Below are 13,974 nucleotides of genomic sequence, written 5' to 3' on the forward strand. Positions count from 1 at the left end.
CCCCCTGCATTGGGAGCACGGAGTCTTACCCACTCGACCACCAGGGAAGTCCCCAGAAACAGTTTAATTTGAGTTTAATGTTCTAGAGAATATCTTTGGTTAGCCTTTTTTCTCTAAAATTACCATCTTCTTATCAAGAGTAGATATTCTTAGAATTGAATGATTCTTTTAGAATTTTGCCTTATTTTCCAGGTTTGACATCATTGGGCTTTCACCAGATTCACAGGAAGATGAAACTGGAATTAAACAGGCAGCAGAAAGTGGTAAGTAAGAAAAGTTTTATAGTAGATTCAGTCGTGCTCTTGTTGTTGATGAAATACTACATACTATGTAAACGCAGGTGGTGCTGTCCTTCCTTTCTGATGGCTCACTGTCTTGTTTGACTCGTTAATAATGGCCCGTGAAGGTGAGGCGTGTGGGGAGGAACGGCACTTGTCAGGCTTGAGTGCTGTCGGATGCGTCGTTTTGCTTTGACTGACGTAGGCCAGTGGAGAAAATCGCAGCATGGTTGATGGCTGTGACCAGTTATTGTCATTAAAGAGATTTGAAATAAGGACATAGATAAGGCTACCAATGATGTCATGATATATAACGAAAATTATGGTAATGGTTAGTTTTAGTGAGGGGCCCCTGCTCGAACACTACTGGACCTGCCAGGCGATTCCTACAAATCATCTCACTGGGCACTCCTGTAACGGTATGAGCTCTGCTTTGCAGGGTCTCCAGTCACGTCCTCGCTTATGAACATGGTAACCCCGCTTACTTGTGGGGTGAAAGCATAAAGAACACTAACTTACCGGGAGAAGTCTGGTTTTAGCCCATGCCCAGAAGCACGTGTGTCTTTGACTCGTATGTACTGCAACATTGACAAGTAGACAGCGCGGTGGCCAGGCCGGCCTCCCTCATGACCTGGGTGATGACCTGGTGGCCTCGATGTAGCAGGCCTGGCTGTGAGGCGTTCGTTACAGACGCGAGGTGATAGGTACCCAGGGAACCCTGCACGGTCTTCCTATTTTCACATTTGTTGAAAGTTTTCAAAACTCATTTAAAAACCAAAAACGGTAGGTAGGTTCCTTTTTAAAAATCTTTTTATTTTTTAGAAGAACTCTTAACTTTAAGACAGGGAAGATGCATTCAAAACATATTGGATATTAAGGAATGTCAAACCAAGGACACTGACTTTTAGGACCATCGAAAAGTGGATCAATGCTACACTCCTAGAGCTAGGGTTTTGTCAACCTATAATAGAGCTCGTGTCAGGTCTGGGGGTGGGTTGTCAGGGAGGGTGGGCCTTGTGGAGCAGACGGCCAGGCCCAGTGGGTTGCAGGGTGAAAGTCCCTTCCCCGGGTAGGGTTGGCCCGTGGCATTCTTCGTGTCTGACGTGATGTCTGATTGGAGAGAATCGGGTTGAGGCCCAGAGTTAGGAATGAGGGGTGTCTCCATTTGGGGCTGGGAAGATGTGCCCGTGAACAAAGAAGAAAGGGCTCGGGGTGCGTCCAGGGCCTGGAATCAGGACCCGTCACTCCACAGCTGACTGTTGTCACCATACCTGGTTTAACTTTATCTCAGCGCTTGGTGTAACCAGAGGAGTGAAGCCGTTTGAAACGGAGGGAAAGTGGCCCCAGCTCCCTGCTCCTCCCCAGCGCAGGGCTGCTGCTGCCCACCTGCATCTCCTTTCCCGCCCAGGCCCTGCATTCCCCCTCAGTAAAGCCTCAGGCTTCTCAGCAAGGCTTTCACCTCTCTACTCCTGTCCTCTCCTCTAGCCCGTTTTCCACACACTCATCAGGGTACCACTTGCTTTTCAGCCTATTCTAACTAAGAACTAAATTTATACAAAAAGAAAAAAACGTTTAATTTGGGCTTTGGGGTTTTTGCAGTGTTCTAATAAAAGCAGGGTTTTGGTAAAAAGGAAATATAAAGTTGGCAAGTTTCATCTTAAGAAGATGAAACTTACACATATGTCAAAAATGAGAGGAGATAAATTTGTAAAAGGTACAGTTATCAAAAACATAGTATTATAAAGAAAAAGGAAATTCTAGGAGTTAATCAAGTAATACAGTTAATGATGCATGTCAGAGTATTTTGCAGAAACAAAAGAATTCATTTGATTTTTCTCCCGCATTGTTTATTGGCTATAGGGAAAAGTATACTGTCTTTTTTCTTTTTTTTAAAATAATATAGTGAACTGTTTAAACACCGTCAGTCACAAACCATGTAAACTACTTAACTACCTACGATTTTAAAATAACAGCTTTTAGGTACAAATGCCTATGGTTCATTGAAGAGAAAGAACTGTAAAATGTATATGAGCAGAATGGACCATGGATAAAGGACTATCCGTACCCATCTGTTGATGCGAGAAAAAACTTGTTTACAGATTATGCAACAAATAATTGAACAGTTTAAGTTTAAGTAACAGCTGCAAAATCTTGAGTTTTTGAAAATCCATTCTAGTTTTGTATTTTAATAGAGTGCTCCAAGTTTTTCACTTGTTTTGACCTTTAATATACTTTGTGGTTTTCTGTTATTAATTTTTTTCCTATTTAAATTATATCAGTGGGCTTAACTTTGAAAGTATTGGTGATTTAACTTTTATGTTATTTTTAGTAAAAGCTTTGATAGACCAAGAGGTGAAGAATGGCATTCCTTCTAACAGAATTATTTTGGGAGGATTTTCTCAGGTAAGATAAAAGTTTGGGTGATATGTCGGCGTCATCAGTATATTTATCTAGAAGTCTGTAGTTTCCATCGTTTTTCTATGGAGGAGTCCTGATTTTAGAAGATGTTCTAGAATCTGATATATTGCTTACTGTTAATGCTGAATTAAGTTTGAATGGACCAGAAATAATGATTGATTAATTAGAGAGTGTGTCATGCTCTTTTCCTTTTTTAGTTTTCTCTCTTTAGTGATAGCCTTCACCCTATAGATTATGTCTTGAAAGTCAATTTTTTAAGGAAACTGATTGGAACCTGGAATGTATTTTTCTAAAATAGCTAGTACACATGCAGTTAGGCCTGAGTTAACACTCTGTACCTCTCTGAACGAAACTCTGCCTAAACGCAGGTGTAAGTCCCCTTCCCAGGAGCAGACGAGCAATGGAATAAAAAGGTCGAAGACAGGAGAATTCCTTCCCTCTGTTTGTCACAGATTCTCAGTCGTCGAGCCCTGCGGACTTCCCTGTAATCCCGGTGGGGTGAGATCAGGGTAGGGACTCCCACAAAGCGACCCCGGCGCAGGGGCTGTGCCGGCCGCTTCCTGACCGCCACTGCATAGCGCAGGGGCTGTGCCGGCCGCTTCCTGACCGCCGCTGCATCTGTCCTGGTCCCTGGGTCGGGGGTGCTTCAGCCGCACCCCATGTTCAAGGATCCCTCAGTGGTTCCCGTTCTTGAGTAGATGGTGGGGTCGTCCTTGGGAGGGGAGCAGAGTCAGTCTTGGTAACAGCACGGGTCAGAGGGCACGCAGGCCCCAGCATACGGGTGTTGTGAGCTGGCGGCCAGTGCTCCAGAGGTGTCCGCCGCGGGCTTCTTCTCATGAGTTCTTGTTTTGGAAAGTAATACCAGTTTAAGACCAGATTTTGGTCCTACGTGTTTGCTGAGGAGGAGATAGTTACTCTAGGGGACTTCCCTTGTGGTCCACTGCTTAAGACTCCGCGCTCCCACTGCAGGGGGTGTGGGTTGGATCCCCGGTTGGGGAACTAAGATCCCATTTGATGCATGGTGCAGCCAAAACAAAGAAAACAGTAACTATAAGTTCGGAACTTCCGTACGGCATTGTCAGGGCGGCAGCGGGCTCTGCTGTTGGCTGGTTGGGCAGTCGCTGTGGTCTCACGACGGTCTTCACCGTGGAGAGTCAGGTCCTTGTGGACACGGCGGGGCGTGCATGTATTTCTACCAGTTTGCCTATTGTATTGGGCATCAGCCACCCGCTTCGATTTTTTTATGAATGGTGTTGAGAACAAGCATCACTCCCATTGCTGCCGGCAGAATTTGTGTCCCACTGACTTTCCCTGTTGTCTTTCCAGGGAGGAGCTTTGTCTCTGTACACGGCACTGACCACACAGCAGAAGCTGGCTGGCGTCACCGCTCTCAGCTGTTGGCTGCCCCTGCGGGCTTCCTTTCCACAGGTGCCTGGCGCATGCCTGCAGCGCGGCGTCACTGAGCAGAGGGGTGGCAGATGATGTTGAGGACACCGTCACGTTATGATTATTAATAAATTTAATTTTTTAAAGCAGTTTCAGGTTCACAACAAATTGAGCGGCAAGTACAGAAGGTGTCCATATACCCGCGTCCCCGTCCACGCACAGCCCCCCATCAGCATCTCACAGCACAGGACGCATTTGTTTTAACCAGTGAACCTACGGTGACACGTCAGTGTCACTCAAGGCCCGTAGTCTACATCAGTCACCCGTTTTTAAAAAGAACTGCCGTAGACTTCTGTGATGTACTATCGCTAGGCTTTACCTGTATACTGCACTGTCTCTACCGTGGGTTGCATGGAATAGAATAAGAAATGAGTCCTTAAAAAGAGAAAGGAAGAAAGGGAGGGAGAGGGAAGGAGGAAGGAAGCCCTTACTGTCATAAATTCTATATTTGAAGTCTTTGGTACATTTTAAGATACATATCAAAATTAGGGCTATTCTTTACACATAGAAATGATGTTTTTGAATGCCCAGTATGTTCATTGCTTGGTGGCAGAATTCTAGTGTAGAATGTAATTTCTAAATACTCAACAGTATAAAGCAATATATAGTACACATGGGGGATGCGGGTGTTATTTTATTTTCAAATTCATCCTTAAACCTAGGGGGTTTTTCTTATCACTATATAGTAACCCTTCGGTGTCTTGCACATGGTAAGTGCTGTTTATTAACTTTCTTATTCAAATCAAATAAGAGGGACTTCCCTGGTGGCGCAGTGGTTAAGAATCCGCCTGCCAGTGCAGGGGACACGGGTTCAGTCCCTGGTCCAGGAAGATCCCACGTGCCGCGGAGCAGCTAAGCCCGTACACTTGCTGCAACTAGAGAAAGCCCGCGTGCAGCAGCGAAGACCCAACGCGGACAAAAATAAAAATTAATTAATTAAGTAATTAAATACACATTCTTAAAAAAAAAAATAAAATGAAAGAATCAAATAAGAGCTGCAAAGAACATGACTCAGCTAAAACATACTTCTTGTGTCCAGCCACCCGAACATATGATTAGGATACAATGTGTTTCAAGGAACTGATTCATTAGGAAAACATACAGTACAAGGCAGGGTAATCATATGTCCTATAAAAGTCTAAATAAAGAGATGGGGGGGTATAAGGATGGGAGGAATTTTATTTCTGTGGCCAAAGATCACCTGTAACGTGAGCAAGCACGTGTTGTATGTGCCGAGCATGATGCCCCACACGCTTGGATAAATGACCCTATAGTCCTGTTCTGTTTTCTGCAGGGTCCTATCAGTGGCGTGAATAGAGACATTTCTATTCTTCAGTGCCATGGAGATTCGGATCCTTTAGTTCCCCTAATGTTTGGTTCTCTTACTGCTGAAAGGCTAAAGACATTGGTAAATCCAACCAATGTAACCTTCAAAACCTATGGAGGCATGACGCACAGTTCATGTCAACAGGTAAGTGTTTGGAAGCAGTGATTATAGGGACATGTCTGCAACTGTTTGCATGTGATATTTTCAAGATAAATAACATTTGACTGGGGATTTAAAGAAGTTAATTAATGAATTCACATTGAACCATAGGTTAGTAGGACTTAGATCAAAGTTTACGCAACTTAATTCAACAGACATTCACTAATTTCTTATTACATGTAAACACTGTAAATAGTTCAAGGACAAATAAAATCATTTCTTTGTTAAAATCTAAAGTAGTTTACTTAAAATGAAAATTTTGAATAGGGAGAAGGATATATATCCAAGTAACTATATAGAAAGCAAAATGTGATATGTGTTATATTAGGAGTTTTTTAAAAGTGCTCTGAAAAACTGAGACGGGTGATCGTAAGAACGAGGTCAGGATAGGTTTGGAGGCTTGAAAAGGACTAGAATAAAAATCAGTTGCTAAGCATTGAGACAGTCCAAGTTAACATTTTTTGCACCTGTCAGCCTGGCGAAATCATTTGCTTTGGGACAGAGAAGGCAGGTAGTAATATGACTTATCCAGAAAGATGGGGAACCTGGGATTCTAGGCATTACTGAGAACATAGTTGAGCCCCTGATGATGCATTGAGTCCAGAAAGGGCAACACGCCAGGTACCAGGAGGGAGGAGCTGAAGGTCCAGAGCAGTGGTTTTCAAAGCACACCCGCCGCCCACCCCACCCCCCCACCCCCCGCTCCCGGAGCTTAACAAACACACAGATGCCAGGACTCCAGACTCGGTGCCTCTGAGTCAGCACACTGAGGCTTCAAGGGGCAGATGCAGGCGGCTGTGTGTGTGTGGTGAGACTGTTCACCACACTGGAGAACACTGGACGGACGGTTCGGGGCAGGAAGGGACAGGAGGTGGGGCTGGAGGAGGTGGGGTCGCAGTGGGGGCCACACGGCGGGTGAGACAGGCCACCGCCGTGCCGTGCCTTCTTTCCCGAGTGAGGAGGCGATGCGGGCGAAGGTTCCTGCGTGCTCCTGTGTGGGTCTGGCGGTGGCAGCAGGAGATGTGTTTGAGGGAAGTGAGAAAGCTGGGCCAGACGCGGGAGGTGCCGAGCAGTTTCCTCTGTGGTGGATTCACCTCTGCGTCTCTCCAGGCCTGCCTTGGGGACCTGCTCCCCTCAGCCTCAGCTGGCTGGTTGTGTGTGAATCCTTTGGAAAGGCACAAAGCATCTGGTACTGTTGATTTCGCATCTCATTCTAATGAGGGAGTGTTAGAAGCTGGGCACGGACACTTGGTTGACGGCAGTTGTGTACATACCAAGTCTTCTCTGTGTAGTTATTGTCACTTTTAGACCCCCTTCCTCTCCCCCCGCCACCCCCAGTGTTTTATTTTGTTCAAGCAGTGCAAATGCAGACCATTTTCATAGGACTTCGTAATACGTGAGAGTGATCATTGAATTACGATAATAATCATCGTGGGAAATGTTTTCTAATTTCTATCGGTGCCTCATTTCTTTTTCACCACTTTTTATATAACTGTAGTAAAAATGTGGTTTTAGTTAGTGGTATTTAGTAGGGATTTAATTTCTGATTTGTGTAACTGCATATTAATAATCCCTTTATTCCAAACAGGAAATGATGGATGTCAAGCAGTTCATTGATAAACTCCTACCTCCTATTGATTGACGTCACTAAGAGGCCTTGTGGAGAAGCGCACACCAGCATCATCGTCATAGAGTATAAAGTTTTTTCTGTGCCCGATCTTGAAACCTCTGATGTTTGCAGTGTTAAAATGTTTTGCAAATACACACCAATGACACAGACTAAATAAATCTCCTCATGGGAAATTTATGATCTTTTAAGTTTCTATGTATGTATTTGTATAACATGATCCAGAATATATTAGTATTAAAGTAGGTGAAGCAGCTAGCTTCTTTCTCTCATATGTAATTCAGCAAAATAATAAAATACTGTAACCAGATATTTCATTACATCACTTGAAAATTATTAGTATGCTTAATGAAAACCTGCTCAGGTATAAATGAGCAGTTAAGACATAAAAAGTCTATGCGTGCTGTGACTTAAGACTCTGGACTTATTCCCAAATTACTTAGTCACCATGCAGTATCTGTATTTTTATATATGTGTTCATATGTACTTAATGATTATAATGCATAATAAGAATGAGGTGTTATTACATTATTCCTAATAATAGGGATAATGCTTCTAAGTGTCAATAAAAAGAAATATTGCTGTCTTCAATTAATGGCCCTCTTATTTTGGGGACCAGGTTTTTCCTTCCTGAATATAATTTCTATTTAATACTCTTTTTTCCTCTCTAGAAAAGAAAAGTGTTCTTTCTTCTTTTTTATCCTTCATAACAGACCAAATATTGCCTACTTGCCATGGACGTCTGCTGTCAATACGTGCTGTAATTTGACATTCTGAATCACAGATGTGACGGCACTGAAAGTGTATTTATACTTGTAGAAAGAAGCCAGGCATCCCTTCAAAGTTTCTACACTACTTCTTAAACTGGACCTTTGTCTGCAGCTTAGGCCTGCAGAGTTACAGGTAACGAGGATAATTCTGTGGTTGTATTTTTCTGTAATTAACTGAAAGAATAATTAGGTCATATTCTAGTATGTTCCGAAATATTTAAGACTGATCTTACAAACTGTAATTTCTAAGATGATTTGTTCTAAGATGATTCTCCTCATAGCGTAGAGTTTTAGTTTACTTATTTTGCACATATGTTTGAAACCGACTGCTGTAGGAAATGAACAATCCATTTGAAAAATTTGCTTTACTTTTATCTGCCAGTGGACTTATTTGAAATTTTCACTGTAGTCAGAGAGGATCTTTTTAAGTTAGTTTCTGTGCAAACATGAAAGTAGCAATTATTTGATTTTAAATAGCTTTTTCAGATTATTGGTTAACATTATTTGAAAACAAGTTTATGGGTAATAAAAGTTAGTCAGAACTCAGTACATACGGTGTAGTTACCACCCAGTTTAATATGTAGCAAAAATGTACGCCTGATATTTCTGAACTGTTGTTAATTTTTCTGCTGTATTCCAACTGACTAGAACACCGTTAGGAACGCATCTTTATAAATGGGTGCTACTTGATGATGGAAATGATTTCGTATGGACAGTGTAGGATGTTAATAATGAAGCCATACGTTTATGTCTGGATTTACAATTTTTAAACAATCATTTACTAAGTCATTTTGCTTTTATCTTGAAGAATGTAAACTGTTGTCTCACTTACACAAATCAGCAAGATCTAATTTATGGCAAGAAATATATTCCATTGAAATGTGCTGTAACGTGGGAAAATGTAAATCTTTTTCACGGTTTCTATCAATGTGAAATAAAATGTAATTCTGACTTTTCTGTGACTGGCTCTTTGGAATATGATTTTTAACATTTGCGTTTCCTTGGAATGGCTGTCTGTAAGGAAAAGGAGGAAAGCGACAGTGTAATCCCAGGAACACACATTGAGAGGGAAGTTTGATGGTGGTGTGGCCCCCGCCTGGCTCTCTCCAGGCGGGGCCCAGGCTTCCTATTCCTCAGTGTTATTAACAAGCTGAACAAATCTTCAGTTTGATTTTCAGTGTTCCTAACCTATTTAAGAAGTTTGGTGTTTTGCTCTGTCTTTTCCTTCCATGTAGTATTCATGGGATTTTTTTAAATTCGTGTCATAAATCAGTTATCCAAGTAGTTTCTTCTCCTTTTATCTCACTGCTGATTTCTAACTCTTCCCAGGAAGGAATCCCGTCTGTTCTGCCTCTTAAGCAGTCCTTCAGCTTCTGCTTTTGAATAAAGTGACAGCTCCCCTTTTTGTGAGGCTGCTTGTTCCATTTTGGGGCTGCCCTCCTGGTAAGAGAGTTCTGTACTGTAGTGCTCTCTTCAACAGCTCTTTTTTAGATTTATCCTTCTTCACAGCAGCATCATATTTCACGTGATAATCTTTGATTTCATCATCCTTTTGAAACTCTTGGTTCACAATCAGATGTGGTCAGAGCATGGTATTGTTTACGTCTGTCGACAGGTAACGACGGTGTCTATGTATGTGAGTCATTGGGAGGTTTGCCTACTGCTGAAGTTCTTCTTATTGCTACTTTTTAGAAGTAGATACATGACACCCTCCTAACAACATACCATTTTATTCGTAAAATTTACTAAAAAGTGAAAATTTGTTTATTCGTTAAGTACTTAATATATTCCAGGCAGGCACTGTACTAAGCATTTTATATCCTTTACTCATATAATCTTCACATCAACCTTAGCTTCATTTTACAGAAGAGGAAACTGATCCCTGGAGAGATGAACTGTTTGCCTGTGGTTACAGAGCTATTATGTGTAAGAGCCAGGGTTCAAAATGATGTGCCTTAATTACTTTGTGGTCCCCTGCCTTGCCCTGTGCCCCTGTGAGGTAATTTAAATGCTTCTAAACATAAATAAATGAATAACTAAATAAATACAGCACAAACTTATATTTCATATAATTCAAAACACCTAGAAATGCTAAATAAACCAGGGTAAAAATCAGCTTGCCCTAAAGAAATTGCATCCTGCGGTACCCAGAGAGAACTCAAAAGGGACCTAAAACCCACACGGCACACTTGACTTGGGGTGTCTCAGAAATTACTCACCGTTATGAAGCTAGCACCCTTTTAAGGGCTGCGCTCTTTGTCATATGAACTGGAAAAAAGTCTGACTGCCAGGAAGCGATGGGGAAGCTTGTCTATTTTGGCTTGGGCTCTGAATGAGAGAGAAGGGAGCTCTTCACTTGAATTTGTTTAACCAGAAGCTTGTCCTCATAGATATTTGGATTTTGAATGTATACTATTAATGTGGCCTGGAAACACATAAGCTTCTAAGTTAATATCAACAATTTCCTTGGGGACTTCCCTGGCAGTGCAGTGGTTAGGCCTCGGCACTTTCACTGCTGGGCTTGGGTTCGATCCCTGATCGGGGAATTAAGATCCAGCATGCTGCAAGAGGAGGCAAAAAAAAAAAAAAAAAAGAATTTCCTCAGACTGGCTCTGACCCTCGGGCACCTGGAAGAGGCAAACAGATTCTTTTTATTTGTTTATTTATTTATTTAGGCGGCCTTCTCATCGCGGTGACTTATCTTGTTGCACGGGCTCTAGGCACATGGGCTCCGTAGTTGTGGCGTGTGGGCTCAGTAGTTGTGGCTCACGGGCTCTAGAGCGCAGGCTCAGTAGTTGTGGCACACAGGCTTAGTTGCTCCGTGGCATGTGGGATCTTCCCGGACCAGGGCTCGAACCCGTGTCCCCTGCCTTGGCAGGTGGATTCTTAACCACTGTGCCACCAGGGAAGTCCCCAAACAGATTCTTTATGGAGAGTGACATTCTCAACCCAGGCTGGTTAATTTAGCCCTGCCAAAAGTGAGCTGAACACCCCCAAAGGATGAAGCCTATGAGAGAACTACCTACACAGGAACACGAGATGACACAAAAGGTAAAGGGATCATTGGGCTCTCAGGAACTTTAAAAGGATAGATAGTATGAGAGAGTTAACCAACCAGAGAAAAGAACAGACAAGTGAGAAGGACACAGTATCAGAAAATGCAGCTTTGGGGACTTCCCTGCTGGCGCAGTGGTTAAGAATCCGCCTGCCCATGCAGGGGACTCGGGTTCGAGCCCTGGTCCGGGAAGATCCCACATGCCACGGAGCAACTAAGCCTGTGCACCACAGCTATTGAGCCCACGTGCCACAACTACTGAAGCACGCGTGCCTAGAGCCCGTGCTCCGCCACAAGAGAAGCCACCGCAATGAGAAGCCCACGCACCGCAACCAAGAGTAGCCCCCGCTCGCCGCAACTAGAGAAAGCCCGCCCGCAGCAATGAAGACCCAACACAGCCAAAAATAAATAAATAAATAAATTTATAAAAAAGAAGAAGAAAGAAAGAAAATGCAGCTTTGAAAAAGAAAACGTCTAGAAGTGAAAAATAACCACTGAAGTGAAAAATCTTAATGGAGAAGCATTGTTTATGATGGTGAAATATTTGAAACAACCCAACGTGGGATAAAAGTGGACCAGCTAAATAAACTACCCTCCGCCTACACAATGGATCGTTACACTGCTATAAAAAAAGAATGAGGATGCTCTATTAATTTGGGAAGGATTCAGAATACATTATTGATGAAGAAATAAGGTACAAAACAAAGGGGAGGAAATAAGACCATATATTTGACTTGACTAGAATTTGCATTAAAAGAAAACCTCAAATGCGAGAAGGATGCAAAGAAGAACCTAATAAAAGTGGTTATGGATGGGGGAGAGGATGAGGCAGGTAAGGAAAGGAGGGGAGAAGGCCGGCCTTGGATATGTTTTCTTTTATTTTGCAGTACGCAGGCCTCTCACTGCTGTGGCCTCTCCCGTTGCGGAGCACAGGCTCCGGACGCGCAGGCTCAGCGGGCCCAGCTGCTCCGCGGCATGTGGGATCTTCCTGGACCGGGGCACGAACCCGTGTCCCCTGCATCGGCAGGCGGATTCTCAACCACTGCACCACCAGGGAAGCCCGGATGTGCTTTTTTTATTCTTCAGATTTTTTACTGTGGTAAAATATAACAAAATTTACAGTTTTAACTACTTTAAAATTATACAGTTCAGTGGCATTCATTACATCCACATTGTTGTGCAACGGTCACCACCATCCACCTCCAGAACTTTATCAACTTCCCAAGCTGAAACCCCATACTCCTTGTTCTTCAGATTTTGAGTTGTAATATCTGACCTACAAAAAATATTCAAATGGATGAATTAAACTGCATACTAGGGACTTCCCTGGTGGTCCAGGGGTTAAGACTCCACACTCCCACTATGGGGGCCTGGGTTCGATCTCTGGTCAGGGAACTAGATCCCACATGCTGCAACTAAAGATCCCGCATGCCGCAACTAAGACCTGGCACAGTCAAATAAATAAATATTAAAAAAACCCTGCATATTAGACACAACAGACGTGTATGTATGTGAAATTGTGTATGAAAGAAAGCTCTGAGGAATTTACTCAGGAGAAATCCCAGCAAGCAAAAGGGGAGGGTAAGAGACTAGAAAAGTAAAATTAAGAGGTCCAATGTAAAGTTTAATGGAAGTTGCAGGAGAGAAGAGAATGGGACAGAAGCAATATATGAAGATAAAATGACTGACATTTTTCCAGACTTCAGGAAAGGTAAGAAATCTCAGATTCAGGAAGAAAAATGTTACTAAGAGTATAAATAAACTACTAAGTCTCTAAAGAGACATTTCATGGTGCAAAGCAAAACTGAATACCATAGAAAAAGGACTTAATAGCAACCAGAGGGAGCCTGCTTTCAGTGTCACACAGCATATACTTAAGAAAAACACCACCAGAGGTCAGAAGATAATGGAATAACATCAAAGTGGGAGAGAAAAGGACAATTGGGAACTTCTACAGAGGTCAACTCATTTCACAGTGAGGGCAAAAGAAAACCACTTTGTCATAGAAAGTGTATGAGAAAAAGAATACTGACAGAACTGTTAAAAGGTGTTCTTTCAGAAGAAAAATGAGCCAGAGGAAAGGAGAGATGCAAAGAATGGGGAAAGAGTGGTAAACATTTGGGTAACTAAACAAAACCGACTGCATGAAACTAATACTAACTTGGGAGCTGAAACACGATAAAAATGAAGTACCTGCCCAAATCAGTTGTACTTTATATACTAGCAAGGAACGTGTGAAAACCAAAATTTAAAACACAATACTACTTATAATTGCCCAAAAGGAAAAAAGAGTACCTAAGTGTAAACCTAAGAAATGTACAGGATTTGGAGGCTGAAAACTATAAAATGCTGATGAAAGACATCAAAGAAGATGTAAATAAATGGAGACAAACATCGTGTTCATGGATTGGAGGACTCAATATAGTAAAGATGTTACTTCTCCCCAAATGGATAGAAAATTTAATGCAATACCTCTCAGAATCCCAGCAAGATTCTTGTAGCTATACACAAGATTTTCTAAAATTTATATGGAAAGGCAAAGGAACCAGAATAGATTAAACAGTATTGAAAAAGAAGAAAGTGGGAGAAATCCATTGGATTTCAAGACTTACTATACAGTGACAGAAATCGAAACTATGTGTTATTGGCAGAGAGAGACACATAGATGAACAAAATAAAGCAGAAATAGCCCCACACAAGCACAGCCAAATGGTTTTGGACAAAGGTACAAAAGCAATTAAACGAAGGAATGATAGTCTTTCAACAAATGGTGCTGAAGCAATTGGACATCCAAAGCCAAAGAAATGAACCTTGAACTAAACCTTATACCTTATACAGAAGTTAATTTAAAATGAATCATAGACTTAAACATCAAATATAAAACTTATAGAAGA

At 42.2% G+C, this 13,974-nt stretch overlaps 1 protein-coding gene across 4 annotated transcripts in view; it reads left to right on the forward strand.

Annotated features, from left to right (window-relative positions):
- Positions 1 to 13,974, forward strand: part of LOC307175887 (transcription elongation factor A protein 1) — a 61,248-nt gene that overhangs the window by 11,132 nt on the left and 36,142 nt on the right. Inside the window, exons 5-10 of one of the 4 annotated variants that reach the window (XR_013824530.1) lie at positions 193 to 263; positions 2,608 to 2,681; positions 4,023 to 4,124; positions 5,437 to 5,613; positions 7,217 to 7,321; positions 7,927 to 8,971. Coding sequence is in view for 2 of the 4 variants with exons in the window: in XM_079901558.1 (XP_079757684.1) it covers positions 193 to 263; positions 2,608 to 2,681; positions 4,023 to 4,124; positions 5,437 to 5,613; positions 7,217 to 7,270 (478 nt within the window). In the remaining 2 variants the exon portion in view is untranslated. Of the gene's footprint in view, positions 1 to 192; positions 264 to 2,607; positions 2,682 to 4,022; positions 4,125 to 5,436; positions 5,614 to 7,216; positions 8,972 to 13,974 lie in introns of those variants that run through there. The other 3 variants (XR_013824531.1, XM_079901558.1, XM_079901559.1) reach the window with 3 other exon arrangements.

Source organism: Stenella coeruleoalba (genome assembly GCF_951394435.1).
Source record: "Stenella coeruleoalba genome assembly, chromosome: 17".
NCBI lineage: Eukaryota > Metazoa > Chordata > Mammalia > Artiodactyla > Delphinidae > Stenella > Stenella coeruleoalba.